Genomic DNA, 19,980 nt, shown 5'->3' on the forward strand with positions numbered 1-19,980 from the left:
GATGGGTTTTTTTGTTTGTTTGTTCTAACTTAAGGGAAATTTGCTTAGAAACAAATCTAACAAAACCAAGCCAATATTTAAAACTTTTAACAAGATTTGTATTTTATTTGGAGTTTGTTAGGTATGAATTCAGATATAATAAATAGAAAACTAAACAATATTACTATTCATTTATGATAGTAAATATCAAAGTAGATTTGTTACGAACGCAAGGTTTATTTACAGTAAAGAATTTTAGACCTTGAAGGAGATAATCTAATACAGAGGGAAAGATTGAAGCAACTAGAGAAATGGAATAATTTAAAATATAATAACTAGTTTAGGGCAGTACCAAACCTAAAGTAAAATATTTAGTCCTAGGATCAATTATTTACCATTGTCCTTCTCATTACCCTTTTTCATTCTAAACTGTTTTTTCTTTGAGTTGTTTAACATTTTTTTTAATTGCCAGGTCAAAAAATATGAAAAACTAACCATTTAAATAATGTTTATTTTAACCACATAAAATATGGAAACCAACTATTTAAATAATAATGTCGGTGACCTATAAAGTCTCAGTCAATTCACATAATGGTGATTTTTAAAAACACTCATTTATATCCTAGATGTTGTAACTGCTATTAATATGGAAGTGCCTGATTCTTTTGGGTGTCTAAAGTGTCTACTTAACACATGTATTACTAGTAATGTATTCTTAATATCCTGTATATTCTTGTATTATAAAAATAATTATCTTATTTATTCAGTAAATATTTATTAAGCATCCGTTATATTACAGACAATTTTCTAAGTCCTGTAGGATCCAGCAATGAAGAATTAAAAAAAGACATCTTTACCCTCATACAGTTTACATTCAAATAAGTTTGTTTATAAACTCAAGCATAGTACAGTCTATTCAAAACCAGTTTTCAGTTGGTTTCTGTATTATATTTAGTTCAAATGAATTCCATTTATTAATTTTGCCATAGCCTACACAGAAATTAAAATTTTTATTGTTTTGTTGATTGTTTCCTTCGCTGTGCAGAAGCTTTTTATCTTGATGAGGTCTCAATGGTTCATTTTTGCTTTTGTTTCCCTTGCCTCCTAAGACATATCTAGTAAGAAATTGCTATGGCTAAGGTCAAAGAGGTTGTTGCATATTTTCTCCTGTAGGATTTTGATGGTTTTCTGTCTTTTAGGTCTTTCATCCATTTTGAATTTATTTTTATGTATGGTGTAATAAAGTGGTCCAGGTTCATTCTTTTTTTAAAAAATTTTTAAAATGTTTTTATTTATTTTTGAAGGAGAGAGAGACAGAGCATGAGGGGGGGAGGAGCAGAGAGAGAGGGAGACACAGAATTCGAAGCAGGCTCCAGGCTCTAAGCTGTGAGCACAGAGCCCGATGTGGGGCTCGAACCCACAAACTGTGAGGTCATGACCTGAGCCAAAACCAGACACTCAACCGACTGAGCCACCCAGGTGCTCCACAGGTTCATTCTTTTGCATGTTGCTGTCCAGTTCTCCCAGCACCATTTGCTGAAGAGACTGTCTTTTTTCCACTGGGTACTCTTTCCTGCTTTGTTGAAAATTATTTGGTCATACATTTGTGGGTCCATTTTTGGGTTCTGTATTCTGTTCATTGATTTATGTGTCTGTTTTTGTGCCAGTACCATACTGTCTTGATGATTACAGCTTTGTAATACAGCTTGAAGTCCAAACTGTGATGCCTTCATCTTTTTTTTCCTAATTTTTTTTAATGTTTATATATTAAAAAAAATTTTTTTTAATGTTTATTTATTTTTGAGACAGAGAGAGACAGAGCATGAACAGGGGAGGGGCAGAGAGAGAGGGAGACACAGAATCTGAAACAGGCTCCAGGCTCTGAGCGGTCAGCACAGAGCCCGACGCGGGGCTCGAACTCATGGACTGTGAGATCATGACTTGAGCCGAAGTCGGACACTTAACCGACCAAGCCACCCAGGCACCCCAATGTTTATATTTTTGAGAGAGAGACAGAGACAGAGTGTAAGTGGGGAAAGAGCAGTGAGAGAGGGAGACACAGAATTCAAATCAGGCTCCAAGCTCGGAGCTGTCAGCATAGAGCCCAACATGGGGCTTGAACTCAAGAACAGTGAGATCATGATATGAATGAAATCGGCTGATTAACCAACTGAGCCGCCTGGGTGCTCCTGGTTTTCTTTTTTAAGATTACTTTGGCCATTTGGGGTCTTTCGTGGTTACACACAAACTTTAGGATTGTCTGTTCTAGCTCTTTGAGGAATGCTGGTGGTATATGTGTAGACTGCTTTGATCAGTATAGACATTTTAACAATATTTGTTCTTCCAGTCCATGAGGATGAATGTTTTTTCCATTTCTTTGTGTCTTCATTTTTTTTCATAAGGTTTCTGTAGTTTTCAGTGTACAGGTCTTTTACCTCTTTGGTTAGGTTTATTACTAGGTATCTGCACAGTGAAGGAAACAATCAACAAAACTGAAAGGCAACCAACAATGGGAGAAGATATTTGCAAATGGCATATCGGATAAAGGGTTAGTATCCAAAATCTATAAAGAAGTTATCAAACTTAACACCCCAATAACAAATAATCCAGTGAAGAAATGAGCAAGAGACGTGAACAGACACTTGTCTTTTTTTTAAATTTATTTTATTTTTTAAAATATATATCCAATTTAGGAATATAGTGCAATAATGATTTCAGGAGTAGAATCCAGTTATTGATCCCCTATGTATAACACCCAGTGCTCATCCCAACAAGTGTCCTCCTTAAAACTCCTTGCCCATTTAGTCCATCCGCCACCCCCCACCCCTCCAGCAACCCTGTTTGTTCTCTATATTTAGGAGTCTCTTATGTTTTGTCCCTCTCCCTGTTTTTTATGTTAGTTTTGCTTACCTTCCCTTATGTTCATCAAACACTTTTAGAAAGAAGACACCCAGATGGCTAACAGACACATGAAAAAGATGCTCAACATCAGTCATCATCAGGGAAATACAAATCAAAAACACAATGAGATAGCAGCTCACTCCTGTCAGAATAGTAAACTTAACTCAGGAAACAACAGATGTTGGTGAGGATGCAGAGAAAGGGAAACTCTTTTGCACTGCTGATGGGAATGCAAACTGGTGCAGTCACTCTGGAAAACTGTAGGGAGTTTCCTCAAAAAATAAAAAATAGAAGTACCTTACGACTCAGCAATTGCACTACTAGGTATTTATCCAAAGGATACAAAAATGCTGATTCAGTGGGGCACATGCACCCCAATGTTTATAGCAGTGCGATATATCAACAATAGTCAAATATGGAAAGAGCCTAAATGTCCATCGACTGATTTTATACACACACACACACACACACACACACACACACACACACGCACACATGCACACACGCACACACACACAACAGAATACTACTAGGTGATGAAAAAGAATGAAAACTTGCCATTTGCAACAACATGGATGGAACTAGAATGTATTATGCTAAGCAAAATAAGTCACTCAGAAATATAAATATATGAATTCACTCATGTGAAGTTTAAGAAACACAATAGATGAACATAGGGGAAGGGAAGGAAAAATAAGATAAAAACAGAGAGGGAGGCAAACCATAAGAAACTCTTAAATACAGAGAACAAACGGGGTTGCTAGAGGGGAGGTAGGTGGGCAGATGGGCTAAATGAGTGATGAGCATTAAGGAGGGCACTTGTTGGGATGAGCACTGGGTGTTGTATGTAAGTGATGAATCACTGGGTTCTACTCCTGAAACCAGTACTAAACTGTATGTTAACTTGAATTTAAATAGGTATATTAAGAATAAAAAAATAATTTATTCAGTCATATAGGCCTATGAAAAATGTAAATAATTAATGGGAAGGACTTAAAATTAAGAGGACATTTTATAAAGAAGGCTAATATTTTATGGTTCAGTCAACCATTCATGGATGGAATATTTGTTGAATCCTAACTTTGTGCCTGGTGCTGGGTTGGAGGCTCTGGATACAATAGTGAGCAAAAGTAGGTACACTCTTAACCCCTGGTGAGTAGACCCATGTTGTGGGCCATGCTGCCATTCTCTTCTCTCTGCTTCTCTTTCTTACAGAGCTTGATACATTACTGAACTCCTATAGACAAAAACTTTAAGTATCTTTGGGTAAACTTCCCCAATGTAGTTCTGAAATTCACATTTAGCCCTGAACCCCAGCATCCGTATGTTGAAGTATGAAATCAGACATCACATCAAAATTGTCACTGATGCCAAGGCAGCTTTCCCTATCAAGTCAGCCTAGTCATTCAAAATGACCTATTAAAACTGCAGAACACATCCTAACACTTTGTATTAATTTTTCCTTGATTCTTTAACAATTTAGTGGCTTAAACAGCATGCATTCCTTTTCTGGAAGTGCTACAGGATAATCTGTTTTCTTGCATTTTTGAGCTTCTAGAGGCCAGCCTGCATTCCTGGGCTCACGGCTCCTTTTCTCCACTTTCAAAGCAATGGTAGGTTGAGTCCATCTCATAGTGAATCACTTAGACTCTGATTCTTCTGCCTCTGTCAACCACATTTAAGGACCCTCTTCCAGATTTAAGGATTACATTAGGCCTGATAATCTGAGGTAATCTTATTTAAAATTTTTTTTTTAATTGTTTACTTATTTTTGAGAGAGAGAGAGAGAAAGACAGAGGGTAAGAGGGGGAGGGTCAGAGAGAAAAAGGTAGATACAGAATCGAAACAGGCTCCAGGCTCTGAACTGTCAGCACCGATGGGGCCCAAGGAACAGCAAGATCATGACCCGAGTTGAAGTTGGACGTTTCACCAACTGAGCCACCCAGGCGCCCCAAATCTTTGTATGTTTAAGTCAGATGATTAACAACCTTAATTCCATCTGTTTCCTTAATTCCCCTTTACAACATGATGTAACATATTTACAGATTCTGGGGGTTAGGATGTGGCCATCTTTGGGAGTCCATTCTGCCCACTACATACTCTAATATCCTATATTGGCTTCTCACTGTAATTAAAACAAAGATCATACACACTAATATGGCTTAACAAGGCTCTAGTAATTTATCATGTTCCATACTCCTTTACAGTTTAGCTGTATTGGCTCTCTGTTATGCAAACCTCCCAATCTTGTTACTACACTAGGGCCTTTGTATGGGTACTTTCCTCTCCCTGGAATCTTCTGTCAATTTACTGCATCTTCACATAGATGACTCTTATCGTTCAGCCCTTAACTCAAATAGTACCTTCTCTACTCACCAGTTCTTTGTATTTTTTCCTAGTACTTATCATTAATTGAATGACCTTTAGTTATGTATTTTTGTTTGTTTCTTATCTATAGCATTCCTCTTCCTCCCCTACATGCTTGAGAACTCCAAGAGTGCAGTAGGCCTGCAGTGCCAACTATACACTAGGCATTATGGCAGGGCTTAGTGAAATGATAATATCTAAGAGCCATGGTGGTTTTCCCCTTCATGGAGTTTATAGGTTAATGAGGAAGCAGATGCTAATCTAATAATCACATAAGAATAAAACTGTAAGTATTATAGTATTATAGTATTATAAGGCTTTATAATTAGGATGTTTTACTATCTGGTAGGACTGGCTCCCCTCCCATAGTTTCTTCTTTGTTTTAATTTTCTATGTGAACTTTAATATCACCTTGTCTAACTCAATAAAAAAGTATGTTGGTCTTTTTATTGGGATTACATTAAATGTAGGTAGTTTAATATAATACATTAATTTAGGGAGAACTGACATCTTTATGATGTTGAGTCATCTTATTCAAGAAGAGGGATATCTTCCCATTTGTTCAAGGCCATTTTTATGTCTTTCACAGTGTTGTAAGATTTCTATCATGTGGAATTTGCATATTTTTTGTTCAGTTTATTCCTCAGTATTTAATCTTTGTTGATAAAATAGATGGGGTTTTCCTCTACCATTACCATCTCTAACTCATTCCTGTTTGTGTATATGAAGGTTAGTGGTTCTTGTACATTAGTTTTGTATCTTTCTACCTTACTGTATTTTTAAAATATTTGATTTTATCATTGATTCCCTAGTAGTCTTCTGTTATATTGTCATATCACTGAAAAGGGAGATAGTTTTATTTCCTTACCAATTTTTTTAAAAGTTTGTTTGTTTAGGGAGTGAGCAAGTGCAGAGAAGGGGCAGAGAGAGGAAGAGAGAGAATCCCAAGCAGGCTCCATACTGTCAGTGCAGAGCCTGATGGCAGGGCTTGAACCCACGAACCAGGAAATAATGACTGAGCTGAAGTAGGACACTCAACCGACTGAGTTAACAAGGCACCTCTCCTTACCACTTTTTATTCTCTACTTCAAGGATTGGCAAACTTCAAAGTATAGGATAGTAAATTACCTAGGCTTTGAGGACATACAGTCTCAACTACCAACCCATAAACAATAAATAAATGGGTGTGGATGTGTTCTAATAAAACTTTTTTTACAAAAACAGCAGATTTGGATTTGGCCACTGGGCCATAGTTTGCCAACCTTTGATCTAGTTGATTTATCTAATTGTAATGGCTAACTGTAATGTACCTCTAGTACAGTGTCGAACAGTAGCAGAGATAGTGGGTATTCTTGTCTTGTTTCTGGTTTTAGTGGAAATGCCCTCAGTGATTTCCCATTAAAGAAGATACTAGTATTAGGACTAAGTTATATATATCAAGAATATATCCCTCAATTCCTATTTTCTTGAGGATTTTTTTCTGTCATTTTCAGTGCCTTCTTTTAAATTTTAATTTGAATTTATTCCCATTGGAATGCCTTGTAATTTATTTTTCATTTCTAAGATATTTTGCTTCCTTTTGTTTCTTGAATGCACTGAGCTTCCTCTTCCCTGCCTCTCCTCTTAGTTTTCATCTAATTCAGAGTGGGTTTCCAGAGTACTTGAAGTGTTGTACAGTTTTCTTGTACTTCATGCCTGTTTTAGGGGAGAGAATTTTTCTCAACTGATATATGTTGGTCTTCATTTTTCTGCTTCTTTGCAGTATAACTCTATAGAACTCTTCATCTTTTTCCTGTTTATTTTTGTGGTATTGGAATGTATTTTGTGAGATTCTGGTTCATTGGAGCCCTTTGTATAGCTAAGTCTGACACTTGTTTTTGTGGGGTAGACATGTAGACCAATGGAACAGAATGGCAAATCCAGAAATAAATCTTCACACGTATGGTCAGTTGATTTTGACAAAGGAGTAAAGGCAATTAGATTTTCATATACAAAATAATGAACTTTAACCCTTATATGAGACATAAAAATTAACTCAAAATGGACTTGAATGTAAAGCTAAAATTATAAAACTTCCAGGAGAAAACATGAGAGAAAATTTTTGTGATTTTCATTTAGAAAAAGATTTCTTATATATAAAAGTACAATCAATAAAAGAAAAACTAAATTGTGCTTTACCAAAATTTGAAACTTTTGCACTTCAAAAGACACTGTTAGGAAAATGAGAGGGCAAGCCATAGACTGGGAGAAAATATTTGCAAATCATATTATGTGATAAAGGACTTCAAATTGAGGAATATATAAAGAGGTCTTATAATTCAATAATAAGGGAACTTATTTAAAAAATGGACAACGTTTTGCATAAATATTTCACCAAAGAAGATAAGCTAATGGCTAATAATCACATAAAAATGCTCAACATCACTAGTCATTAGGGAAATGCAAATTAAAACCATAATGAGACACTATACCTGGTAGAATAGCTATAATAAAAAAGACTGACAATACCAACCACAGGTGAGGATATGGAGAAACTGAAACCCTTGTATGTTGCTGACGGGTATGTAAAATGTTAGTCACTTTGGAAAAACAATTTGGTAGTTTCTAAAAACTAACAAGATAAATATAAACTGAGAACATGATCTATCAGTTCCACTCCTAGATATCTACCCAAGAGAAATGAAAACGTATGTTCCCTCGAAGACTTATGTGAATATTTATATCAACATTATTCATGTAGCCGAAAGCTACAAGTAATTAAAATATCCAGCAGCTGGTGAGTGGATAAACAAAATATGGTATATCCATACAACGGAATACTATTCAGAAATTAAAAAGGAATAAACTACACACTACAACATGTATGAACCTCAGAAACCATAATGCTAAGTGAAGGAAGGCTGACACAAAAAAAGACAACATATTGTATGAATTAATTTCTATGAAGTTTCCAGACTGTTTGATATCATTTATATGAAATTCCTCTAGAGGCAGGAAGCAGACACATGACTGGCTCAGGCTGGAGGTAGGAGTGGGAATGGACTGTAAATTATTGGCATAAGGGAACTTTGTGGCAGTGGAAATGTTCTAAAACTACACTGTAGTGGTAGTTGCACAACTTTATACATTCAGCAAACATATTTGAATTGTATACTTACAAGGAGTGAATTTTGTGGTACATGTAAATTATACGCCAGTAACATTGTTTTTAAAAAAGTAAATAAAGAAGTAGGACTGCCAGGTAGTTGAAGATAATAATGGCTGCTTTCCTTTCCACCTCTCAGTACTTCCTCTATAAACAGTATAGAACATAATAAGGAAGAAACAAACTGCATGAAAGCTACAGCTTCAGCATGACTTGACAGAGAACTTCCAAACAATTGTAAATAAAATGGAAAAAACGCCAAATGCAAGTGCATGATCTCCAATTCCTGGTGTTCTTAGCATGAACTACACCATGCAACTTGAAGGGATAGTTTTTTTAAATGCACAGTTTCCGGGGTGGGGAGATGAGTGGGTGAAAAAGGTAGAAAGGGAGAAGCACCTTATGGCAGTTGGGTGTGAAGGAAGAAAGAAGCAAAAGGGGAAAATTTAGGATCCTGCAATATAAAAGGGAGCCAAAAGAATTAAGAGGTCATACAACTCTATCAGGAATGTGTAAAGAGCTTAATTAGACAGTCTTATTCCAGGATCTTCTGGTTAAATTTTTGGCTAGTCTCCCATTCTGTCACTTGACCTAAGCAGGCTAGTAGAACTGTGGCTTTCCCTGTTCATTTCCTATCAAATTTGTTACTTTTGCTGACAGTTAGTTTGCTATTTTTATCGATAATAGTGCTGGGCAAGGGTTTTTCCATTCAAAAGCTCCACATCATGTCAACTAGCTGTTGTTTTTCACAGCCGGTGCTACCCTAGAACTAACTACAAGGCTGAACTAGCTTGGGAGTAGTGAAAGGATGGGAGCAGCCCCAGAACATCAGATTTCCCCTTCATTACTAGAAGTTCAGCATTACTTCATGAATAAATGCTTATCAAATTGTTGTTTGCCCTTTTTGATTTCAGAGCCCTGAAATCGTAGTTTTTGTCCAGTTTTAAAACTGTTTGCTGGGGACAGGATTTATTCACCTCTAAACTTTGCCATACCTGGAAATTCTCCTTTATTTACTATTAACCAAACTATGTAGTTTGAAGCATTTTTCTCAAGGATGTTTTAAGTATGCATGTATAATTGATAGGAAATATGGAATATATTGAAATATGATATATATGAAAAATATGGCCTCTTCACAGTAATTGCATATAGTTGGGATCCTTAAGAGCAGGTATGTAAGCTACCGAATAGGGGCCAAATCCTGCCCACTGCCTATTTTTGTAAGTAAAGTTTTACTGTAACACAGCCACTCTCATTTATTTATGTATTATCTATGGCTGCTTTCATACTAAGATGGCAGAGTTGAGTGTTGTGATAAAATCTGTATGATCCACAAAGCCTAATATCTGGTGCTTTACACAAAAAGTTTGCTGACCTTTGCTTTAAAGCATTATCATAATTAACATAGCTACCATTATAAATATTACTTTGTCTAGTATATTTACTTCACATTTATCCTTTATTTTCTCAATAACCCAATATAATCAGCTACATACATATGAGTTATCAATTATCAGATTCCAAAAACTAATGGTAACCTTCATAAGTATGATCATCTAAATTATAATTCAAACTGAATATACTAAAAATTAATATTTTAATCTAATAATCTCACAATCCTAAAATTTAACAACAGAGTAAGACTAGAATTTAGTATCTTATAGTAATTTCATGTTCATGTTGGTTTGCAATAACATTCATCCTAACAATACTCTGTTTACACTCAATTACATCATAACTGCTGTTGCATGAACAAACTACTATAAAGTTGTTGCCATGAGAAAATGCACATTTTTTTCTTTGATATTTTGAAATCTTGCTTAACTATTAGTTTGCATTTAAAAAGGGAATATTTAAATTGTTTAATACTAAATACTTTGTGGAGCACTTTACTCAGTTCAACATATCTTACCTGTTAGAAGAGACATTCTGTGTTCTTTGTTGAATATGTTTATGGACTGAACAAAAGGGAGGGAGGTCATCTGGAAATGTGTCTTCTCCTTGAGGAGCTAAAGATAGGCCAACAAAAGCTTCATTTAGCGTATCTCCTCTGTCCAAAGGCCCCAGGAGTTCTGTTAAAAAATGATCAAGATATAAGTTAAAATCAAATAAAATTTCTGATAACTCCTTCATAAGTATGATTACAGGAAAATCTTTCACATATCCCAATGAAACTTAAAAATTTGTCAATTAACTATATAATGTGCAGTGGAAATCTTGTAGTCATAGTCCCCCTATGACTTCTGTCATTCTTACACTTAGCTCAACCCAGGGGAATTTGGTAACTGAGTAATTAATGTTTCTGAGTTTAGACTTTAAAAATTCACTTGTAACTTCATTCATAGTGTTTTTAGCCAGAATTTTATTAATCAAATATTTTTTGTTGTTAACAAATTACTGGAATATTTTATTATATTGGAAAGTTGTGAGAGGTGAATTATTTTACACTCCATATGTTGAACATAATTTGAAAGCAATAAAGGAAAGTATCTTTCTAATATTTAGTCTTAATTACAATTTTAAAGTGTACAGAGAGTTTGTTATTCCCACATCATACAGATGAAGAAAGCAAACTTGAATATTGGCAACTTTGACAGGGCATTGTTTAGAAAAATTGTGAAACATGATGAAGTTGTGAAAAACATATCTGAAAAAACATAAATCTTATTAAAAGCCAAAAACTCTTAGGACTGCACCCTGTGCATGTGTGTATTTTGTTTTTCTTTTCTTTCTTCCTTTCTTTCTCTTTTTTTCTTTTTCTTTTTCTCTTTCTTTCTTTCTCTTTCTTTCTCTCTCTCTCTCTTTCTGTCTTTCTTTTCTTTCTTTCTTTCTTTCTTTCTTTCTTTCTTTCTTTCTTTCTTTCTTTCTTTCAGACAGAGCATGAACCAGGGAGGGGCAGAGAGAGGAGACAGAGAATCCTAAGCTGACTCCACACTGTCAGTGCACAGAGCCCGACATGGGGCTCAGACTCATGAAACCATGACCTGAGCTGAAATCAAGGGTTGGATGCTTAACCAACTAAGCCACCCAGGTGTTCCAACCATGGTAACCATTTTTTAAGTGTGCAGTTCATTAGTATTAAGTATATTCACCTCATTGTGCAACAGATCTCCAAAATATTTTCTGCTTTCAAAACTGACACTGTACACCCATTAAAAAACTCCCTATTTATTTCCTATTTCCCTTCTTCTAGGCCCTGGTAACCACCATTTTACTTTTTGTTTCTATAAATCTGACTACTTTAGTACTTCATTTAAGTGGTATCATGCAGTATTTGTATTTATGTGACTGGCATATTCTCCTTAGCATAATGTCCTCATGGCTCATCCATGTGGTAGGATTTCCTTCCTTTCTTAACAATTTTTTAAAAAAAATTTTTTTGAAGGGGGGAAGGGTGGGGAGAGAGACAGAATCTTAAGCAGGCTCCATTTCCAGCCCAGACCCCCATGTGCCAGGCTCAATTTCACGACCATGAGATGATTACCTGAACAGAAATCAAGAGTTGGACACTTAACTCACTGAGCCACTCAGGCACCCCCAGGATTTCCTTCCTTTTTAAGGCTGTATAATATCCCACTGCGCATGTGTGTGTGTACACAGAACCACATTTGGTTTATACATTTGATCGTCCATGGAGATTTGGGTTGCTTCCAGCTTTTGGCCGCTGTTAATAATTCTTCTATGAAGATGGGCGTGCAGATATCTTTTTGATACTCTGATTACAATTCCTTTGGATATGTACCTATAAGTGGAGTTGCTGGATCATAGGTAAGGTATATATTTTTTTTAATTTTTAATGAACTGCCATTTTTTTTGTTGTGGTGGCAACATTTTACAATCCCACCAAGAGCACTCCACAATTTTTCCAGTTTTGCCAACACTTGTTATTTTCCTTTCTTTTTTTTATTATAGCCATCCTAATGGATGTGAGGTGCTCACATATAACTCACATATAACTATATCTCATTATAGTTTTGCTTTTGTGTCCATAATTATCAGTGATGTCAAACATATTTTCATGTGCCTATTAGCCATTTGATTTTCTTTGTTGGAGAAATATCTATTCAAGTCCCTTTGTCCATTTTTGAATCAGATTGTTTGATTTTGTTGTTGAGTTTTAGGAGTACTTTATCTTTCTGGATATTAAACCCTTACTACATATATACTACTAAATAGAATACATGATTTTCAAATATTCTTTCCTATTCTATGGGTTGCCCTTTTCATTCTGTTGATAGTGTCCTTTGATGAAATTTTAAATTTTGATGCAGTCCAGTTTATTTTTGTTGCCTACTTTGGTATCCTATCCAGGAAACCATTGCCAAATCCAATGTCATGAAGCTTTCTCTTTGTTTTATCTCTGTAAGTTGGGTAGTTTAGGTCTTACAATTAGGCCTTTGGTCCATTTTGAGTTAATTTTCATAGATGGTGAAAGTTAAGGGTCCAAATTCATTTTTTTTACAATGTTTATTCATTTATTTTGAGAGAGAGAGAAAAAGCATGTGCAGGAAAGGGACAGAGAGAGAGGGAGAGGGAGAATGCCAAACGGGCTCCATGCTGTCAGCACAGAGCCCCACACGGGGCTCAGTCCATTAACTGTGAGATTGTGACTTGAGCCAAAATCAGGAGTTGGACACTTAACTTACTGAACCACCCAGGTGCTCCCCAACTTCATTTCTTTTTAATATGGATATCTAGTTTTCCAAGCACCATTTGTTGAAAAGACTGTCCTTTCCTGCACTGGACTGGGTACCCTTGTTGAAAATCACTTGACCATATATGTAAGGGTTTATTTCTGGGCTCTCTGTTTTATTCCATCAGTCTATATGTCTGCTGTTATGCCAGTACTATTTATTGTTTTGGTTACAGTAGCTTTGTAGTAAGTTTTGACATGAGGAACTGTGAGTCCTTCAGCTTTATTCTTTCTCAAGATTATTTCGGTTCTTTAGGGTCCATTGAGGTTCCATATGAATTTTAGGATAGGTTTTTCTGTTTCTGCAAAATATGTCATTGGGATTTTGAGAAGGATTGTACTGAATCTTTAGATTCCTTTGGGATCTAAGGACATTTTAACAGTAAATCTTAACAACTCATGAACAAGGAATGCTTTTTCACTTTTTACTGTCTTCTTCATTTTCTTTCAGTAGTGTTTTCTTCTTTTCAGTGTATAGGTGTTTCACCTCCTTAGGTTTATTCCTAAGAATTTAATTTTTCTTGATTGGATTTGTTTTTAAAATTTTTCTTTATAAATTGTTCATTTTTTAAAAATTAAAAAAAGTTTTTATTTAAATCCCAGTTAGTTAATATACAGTATAATGTAGTTTCAGGTGTACAATACAGTGATTCAACACTTTCATACAACACCTGGGGCTTATCACATCAAGTGCACTCCTTAATCCCCATCACCTATGTTACCCATCCCTCCCCACCAATTCCCTCCAGTAGCCTACAGTTCTGTATAGTTAAGGGTCTTTTTCTGATTTGGATGCCTCTATTTATTTTATTTTTTAAAGGTTTCTTTATTCTGGGGAGAGAGAGAGTGAGCTTGTGTGCAAGTATGTGTGAGCAGGGGAGGAGCAGAGAGAGAGAGAGGAAGACAGAGGATCCAAAGCCAGATCTGCACTGACAGCAGAGAGCCCAGTGTGGGGCTCGAACTCACAAACTGTGAGATCATGACATGAGTTGAAGTCAAACACTTAACTAATTGAGCCACCCCTATTTATTTTATTTCCTAATTGCTCTGGCTGGGATTTCCAGCACATTATTGAAAAGAAATCGAGAAAGAGAGCATCCTTGTCTTGTTCATGATTGTAGAGGAAAAGCTTTCAACTTTTCACTTTTAACTATGATATTAGTGGTGGGCTTTTAATAATTTTAATATGAGTCTTTTTAATGTCAAGATACTTTCCTTTTCTATTTAGTTTGTTGAGTTTTTATTATGAGAGGGTATTTCTGTCCTTCATTCTGTTATTGTGGTATATTACATTAATTTACTTTTGTAGGTTGAACTGTCCTTGCATTCCAGAAATAAATTAGTTGGAGTATAATGTATTAAATATGCTGCTGAATTTGGTTTAGTAGTATTTTGTTAAGAATTTGCATCAGCATTCATCAGAAATATTGGTATATTCTGTTATTTAATGTTTTTGTCTGGCTTTGGTATTAGGGTGCTAGAAAGTCGGGGAGGGACATTAAAGTATCCCCCAAATTGAGAAAGCACTTTAAGACAGGAATATGAAGGTGGTGATTCCATACAGTATACACAGAGTTTTTTTCATGGTAACTTATTGATGGGGCAATCAGGTGGGGGAGATCAATGGCAACTACATAGTTATTCTCCATAAAATCCAGACCTTTGTCCACAGATTTTATTAGAGCTAGGGGACACAAAGAAGGATAGTGTAATGAGATCAGAGGGTTAACATGTACCTCAAAGGGTTTGCATGTACCTAATTGACAGCTAACCTTTTATTAGATCTTGTGGCACCACCTGTGCATCATGAGGGGGAAAGGCTGTATTATGGCTAACAGATTCACAGGAGGCTAAAACATGCCTTCCACCTCATCCTAGCCTTGGCAGCCTAAGGCATGTATATTAATCTCCAAGGGGCCTGGAACACGAAACCCCAAAAGAGAGGTCATCAAATGAACATGAACAAGATGGTAGGGTCAAAGATGGAATTAGTATTGTCAGCACTCCTACATAGAGTAATGATGGCTTCATAAAATGAGTATGGGCTGTTGTTTCCTCTTCAGTTTTTTTTGTAAAAGTTTGAAGAGGACTGGTGGTCTTCTTTGAATGTGTAGTGGACTTTCCAGTGAAGCCGTCACTGGACTTTTCTTTTTGATTTATCCATTTCTAGGATTTATCCATTTCTTCTAGGTTTTACAATTTGTTGGCATGTAGTTGTTCATAGTAGTTTTAGAATCCTTTTTATTTCTGTGGTATTGGTTGTAAGAGCCCCTCCTTCTGATATTTATTTTTGAGTTTTCTCTTTTTGTTCTTAATCTAGCCAATGATTCGTCAATTTTTGTTGAAGTTTTTTAAAAAAGCTTTTAGTTTCCTTGATCTTTTCTATTTTTCTGGCCTCCATTTATTTCAACTTTGATCTTTGTTATTTCCTTCCTTTGGCTAACTTGGGGCTTAGTTCTTCTTTCTCTAGTTCCTGAGGTATAAATTTAGGTTGTTGATCTGACATCTTGCTTCTTTCTTAATGTAAATATTTACTGATACAACTTTTCTCTTAGCACTGCTTTTGCTGCATCCCCAAAATTTGGGTATATTGTGTTTTCATTTCCATTTGTCTCAAGATATTTTCTAATTTCCCTTGTGACTTCTTTGAGCCATCGTTTATTTACAAGGGTGTTAATATCCATGTTGTGATGGTGAATATTATGTGTCAACTTGACTGGGTTAAATGATGCCCAGATAGCCAGTAAAACATTATTTTTGGGTATGTCTGTGAATGAGTTCAGGAAGCAATTAGCATGTGAATCAGTAGACTAAATAAAAAAGTCTACTAGGTAGGTATCATCCAATCTGTTGAAGGCCCAAATAGAACAAAAAGGCAGAGAAAGGGTGAATTGTGTCTGTCTTCTTGAACTGGGACATCTATCTTCTCCTTCCTTCTGATGTTGGAATTCCTCATTCATTGGGCTTTTTCAACTCTGGGACTTGTACCAGTGTTGCTGCCCATCCCCCATCCCTGTTCTCAAGCCTTTGGCCTCAGACTGGGAGTTAAACCATTGGTGCTTCTGATTCTCAGGCCTTTACACATGGACTGAAATACACCGCCAGCTTTCTTGGTTCTAAAGCTTGCAGATGGTGTACCATGGAACTTCTCAATTTTTATAATCATGTGAGCCAATTCCTACAATAAATCCCCTCATGTATCTTGCTATATATTCTATTTGTTCCCTGGAGAACCCTAATACACATATATTTATAGAATTTTAAGTTTTCCTTCTGTTGATTTCTAGTTATATTCCATTGTGTTTGCAAAAGATATTTTCTAAGATTTCAGTCTTTACATTGTTAAGACTTGGATTTTTGTTTTTTTGTTCTTTGTTTGTTTGTTTGTTTTTTTGCCTGACTTAAGGTCTGTCTGGCAGAATGCTCCATGTGCACTTGAGAATAATGTATTTTACACTGTTGTGTGAGTGTTGTATAGATGTCTGTTAGGTCCAGTTAGTGTATAGTGTGGTTCAAGCCCTCTATGTCCTTTTGATCTTCTGTTTGGTTGTTCTTCTATTACTGATAGAAGGGTGCTGAAGTCTCCTACTATTGTTTTGTTACTCTCTCTTTCTCCTTTCAATTTTGTCAGTGTTTGCTTCATATATTTAAGAGCTGCAGTGTTTGCTAAATTAATACTTATAATTGTTAGATCCTCCTTGTGAGTTGTGCTCCTTCTCATTATATGATATACTTTTTTGTCTCTTGTGATAGTTTTTGACTTGAAGTCTTTATGGATGCTATTAGTACAGACAGCTTTGCTCTTGTTATTATTTTCACAGAATATATTTTTCCATGCTTTCATTTTCAGCCTATAAATATAAAGTGAGTCTCTTGTATGAAATATATTATTGGATCTTGTTTGTTTAATCCACTCAATCTGTGTTTTTTGATTGAGGAGTGTAATCCATTTACATTTAAACTAATTGACCCAGAAGGACTTACCATTGTCATTTTGTTACTTGTTTTTTGGTGTCTTACAGCTTTTTTGTCCTTTATTTCTCTTACTGTTTTTTTTTGTGTTTGACTTTTTCTTTGTAGTGATATGTTGTAATTCCTTCTCATTTGCTTTTGTGTGTATTCTATAGTTTTTCTTTTGGATATAATTTTAATTATATAAAGTATCTTAAAAGTTAAAAAATCTATTTTAAACTGGTAACTTTAATCACATACAAAACCTTACCCCCTTATGGTTCTGTTCCCCCATTTGTTATTGTTACAAATTATATCTTTATATATTGTATACCTATTAACATAGATTTATAGTTTTTTAGGGTTTTTGTCTTTTATACTCTGTACAAGAATTAAAAGTGGATTTATGTAACAAACTTACAGTAATACAGGATTCTATATTTGTATTTTTACCTTTACTGGGTAACTTTATACTTTAATAGGACTTCATGTTGCTGTCTAGCACTTTTTGGTTTAATTTGCAGGAGTCCCTAGTATTTTTTTTTTTTTTTTTTTTTTTTTTTTTTTGTATAGCAGGTCTAGTAGTACTAAATTCCTTCAGCTTTTATTTATCTGGGAAGATCTTAATTTCTCCTTCAGTTTTTCAGCACAGTTTTATAGGACACAATAATCTTGTTTGACAGTTTTCTTCTGTCATTAGCTCTCTAGTATATCATCCCGTTTCTTCTGATCAGCAAGGTTTCTCCTGAGAAATCTGATAATCTGTACTTGACAAGTCATTTTCTCTTGCTGTTTTCAAGGTTCTCTTTGACTTTGAACAGTTTTGTTATAACTTAGGTCTGTTTATGTTTATGCTAGTTGGAGTTCATTGATCTACAGTTTGTGTTTTCATTTCATTCCTTAGATTGGGAAGTTTTCAGCCACTTCCCAATGTTTTCTCATGTAAGTTCTCTGTCCTTTATCTTTTCCTTCTACGACTGCTATAACACATTTTTAGGACTCTGATGGTGACCCATAAGTCTCTTAGGCTCTCTTCACTTTTTCTTCATTCTGTTTTCTTTTTGTTCCTCTGACTCAATGATTTCAAATGATATGTGTGCTTTTAGTATATACAGGTTGTGTGTGTGTGTGTGTGTGTGTGTGTGTGTGTGTGTCTTGATTTCCCATTTGTTCTCAGATTTCATTTTCTATTGAATTCTTCTGCCCTTATTCTCTTGCTCTGCCTAGTGCCTGCCTGCTGACTTGAGAGCCTCTGATATTCAGTGCACCAAGGCACTCACTTCTGTTTTCACTGGCCTCCAATCTGATATCTAAACTATGCTGCTGTCATTCTTACTAACATCTCAAGCCAGGCAACACAGAAGTCAGTTCCTTGTACACTTCCCAGAGAAGCCAGAATACTGTACTTGAGTTCCACTCTATTTCTTCTGTCTCAAGAAAGGGGTTGGTTACTGGGTGATATTCTTCCTATTGTACCACCCTACTGAGGTGAGGAATGGTGTGTATGGTGAGCAAAATGCAATGAATTCTTTTACTCCTTCTGAACCACCCCTTTTCTTGTTTATGCATTGGTGTGGGTGCTATGGCCCCTCACTATTTTCTAGAGTTCTCACAAAGATATTTTATTCCTCATAGCTGTTAGGTTGGTGTCTTCATGGGAGAACAAGGGTCTGAAGCTTCCTAGTCCACCATTTTGCTGAAGTTGCTCCTTCCACAGTGAAGTCACTAGTTTCCATAGTGCCTAAAACTATAACAGGTAATAAGTAAATAGCTTTCATGTAGGCAAAGAAGACTATTTATTTTCACATTGAGTCCTATTCCCAATTACCCTGTTACCAATTTTCTTTTCTTGTCCATTACAAAATACATATGGCTTGGATTATCTCCTTCCAATAATTTGAAGTAATAAATTCTGCTTGGAGATCTGTTAGTATTATCTTAAGGATGAAAATATTTGTAGAAAGTACTTGTATCATAAGCATATTTATTTTGTAGAATACCATTACATGTGCCATAACATTTTTACTCTTTGCTTACTAATAAGGCTGAAATGAGACTGTATGGATCTCTGACAATAATTGGAGTTCTGAGGTGGTGCTGTTTTCAAATGTGAAAATAGGCTTTGGTTATTTGTATAAGCAAACTTTTATTGAGAGTTGGCTCCATGTAGGTTGCTCTACTGAGTAGGGGATATAAACATGAAGAAGACATAAAGGCTGTCCTTGATGAGATTACAGTTTGATAACAGGGTAGGTATGCTTCAATTGTGCTTTCTTGAATATAAAATGAAAGTAAAATCAACAGTAGCAGCAAATGATTATTGTTGCAGTTGGGGGAAATGTCAGCAGGAGAGAACCGTTAAAAAAAAAAAAAAAGGATCGCTTTATGGGGCACCTGGGTGGCTCAGTTGGTTAAGCACCCAACTTCAACTCTGGTCATGATCTCGCAGTTCGTGGGTTAGAGCCCTGCATCAGGCTGTGTGCTGAAAGCTCAGAGCCTGGAGCCTGCTTCGAGTTCTCTGTCTCCCTCTCTCTGCCCCTCCCCCATTCATGCTCACTCGCGCTTGCTCTCTCCCAAAAATAAACAAACATTTAAAAAATTAAAAAAAAAAAGGATTGTTTTAACAGTATTTATTCTTTACTATAAGGCATATGGTCTTAGATTATAGCTATATTAGTGTGGTTTTACTTAAAAATATAATAATGAGCTTACTAAATTTCAGGGAATGTTATAGGCATGACTAGTAGTTTGGCTCCACCTAGTAAATAAAGGATAAAGTCTTAAACTAACAAACTACCAAGCGGCAGAATTTTGTTTGGGATGGAGCCAGAGGACAGAGTATGGAGAGGTTATATCCTTAGTGATCTATTACTTTATAGTCATACGTTTGTGTTCAGTAGGCAGAGTGAGTATGGGTTTGGGCTAAGAGTCAGTGAATTGG

The 19,980-nt window shown here is 35.6% G+C and overlaps 1 protein-coding gene across 3 annotated transcripts in view; it reads right to left on the minus strand.

Annotated features, from left to right (window-relative positions):
* LOC122216109 (WD repeat containing planar cell polarity effector) overlaps window positions 1–19,980 on the minus strand; it is a 351,781-nt gene that overhangs the window by 51,489 nt on the left and 280,312 nt on the right. For all 3 annotated transcript variants that reach the window (XM_042932434.1, XM_042932435.1, XM_042932436.1), the window contains one exon: window positions 10,308–10,467. In XM_042932434.1, coding sequence (XP_042788368.1) covers window positions 10,308–10,467 — 160 coding nt within the window. The remainder of the gene's footprint in view (window positions 1–10,307; window positions 10,468–19,980) is intronic.

The sequence above is a fragment of the Panthera leo genome, chromosome A3, assembly GCF_018350215.1.
Source record: "Panthera leo isolate Ple1 chromosome A3, P.leo_Ple1_pat1.1, whole genome shotgun sequence".
In the NCBI taxonomy this organism is placed as follows: Eukaryota; Metazoa; Chordata; class Mammalia; order Carnivora; family Felidae; genus Panthera; species Panthera leo.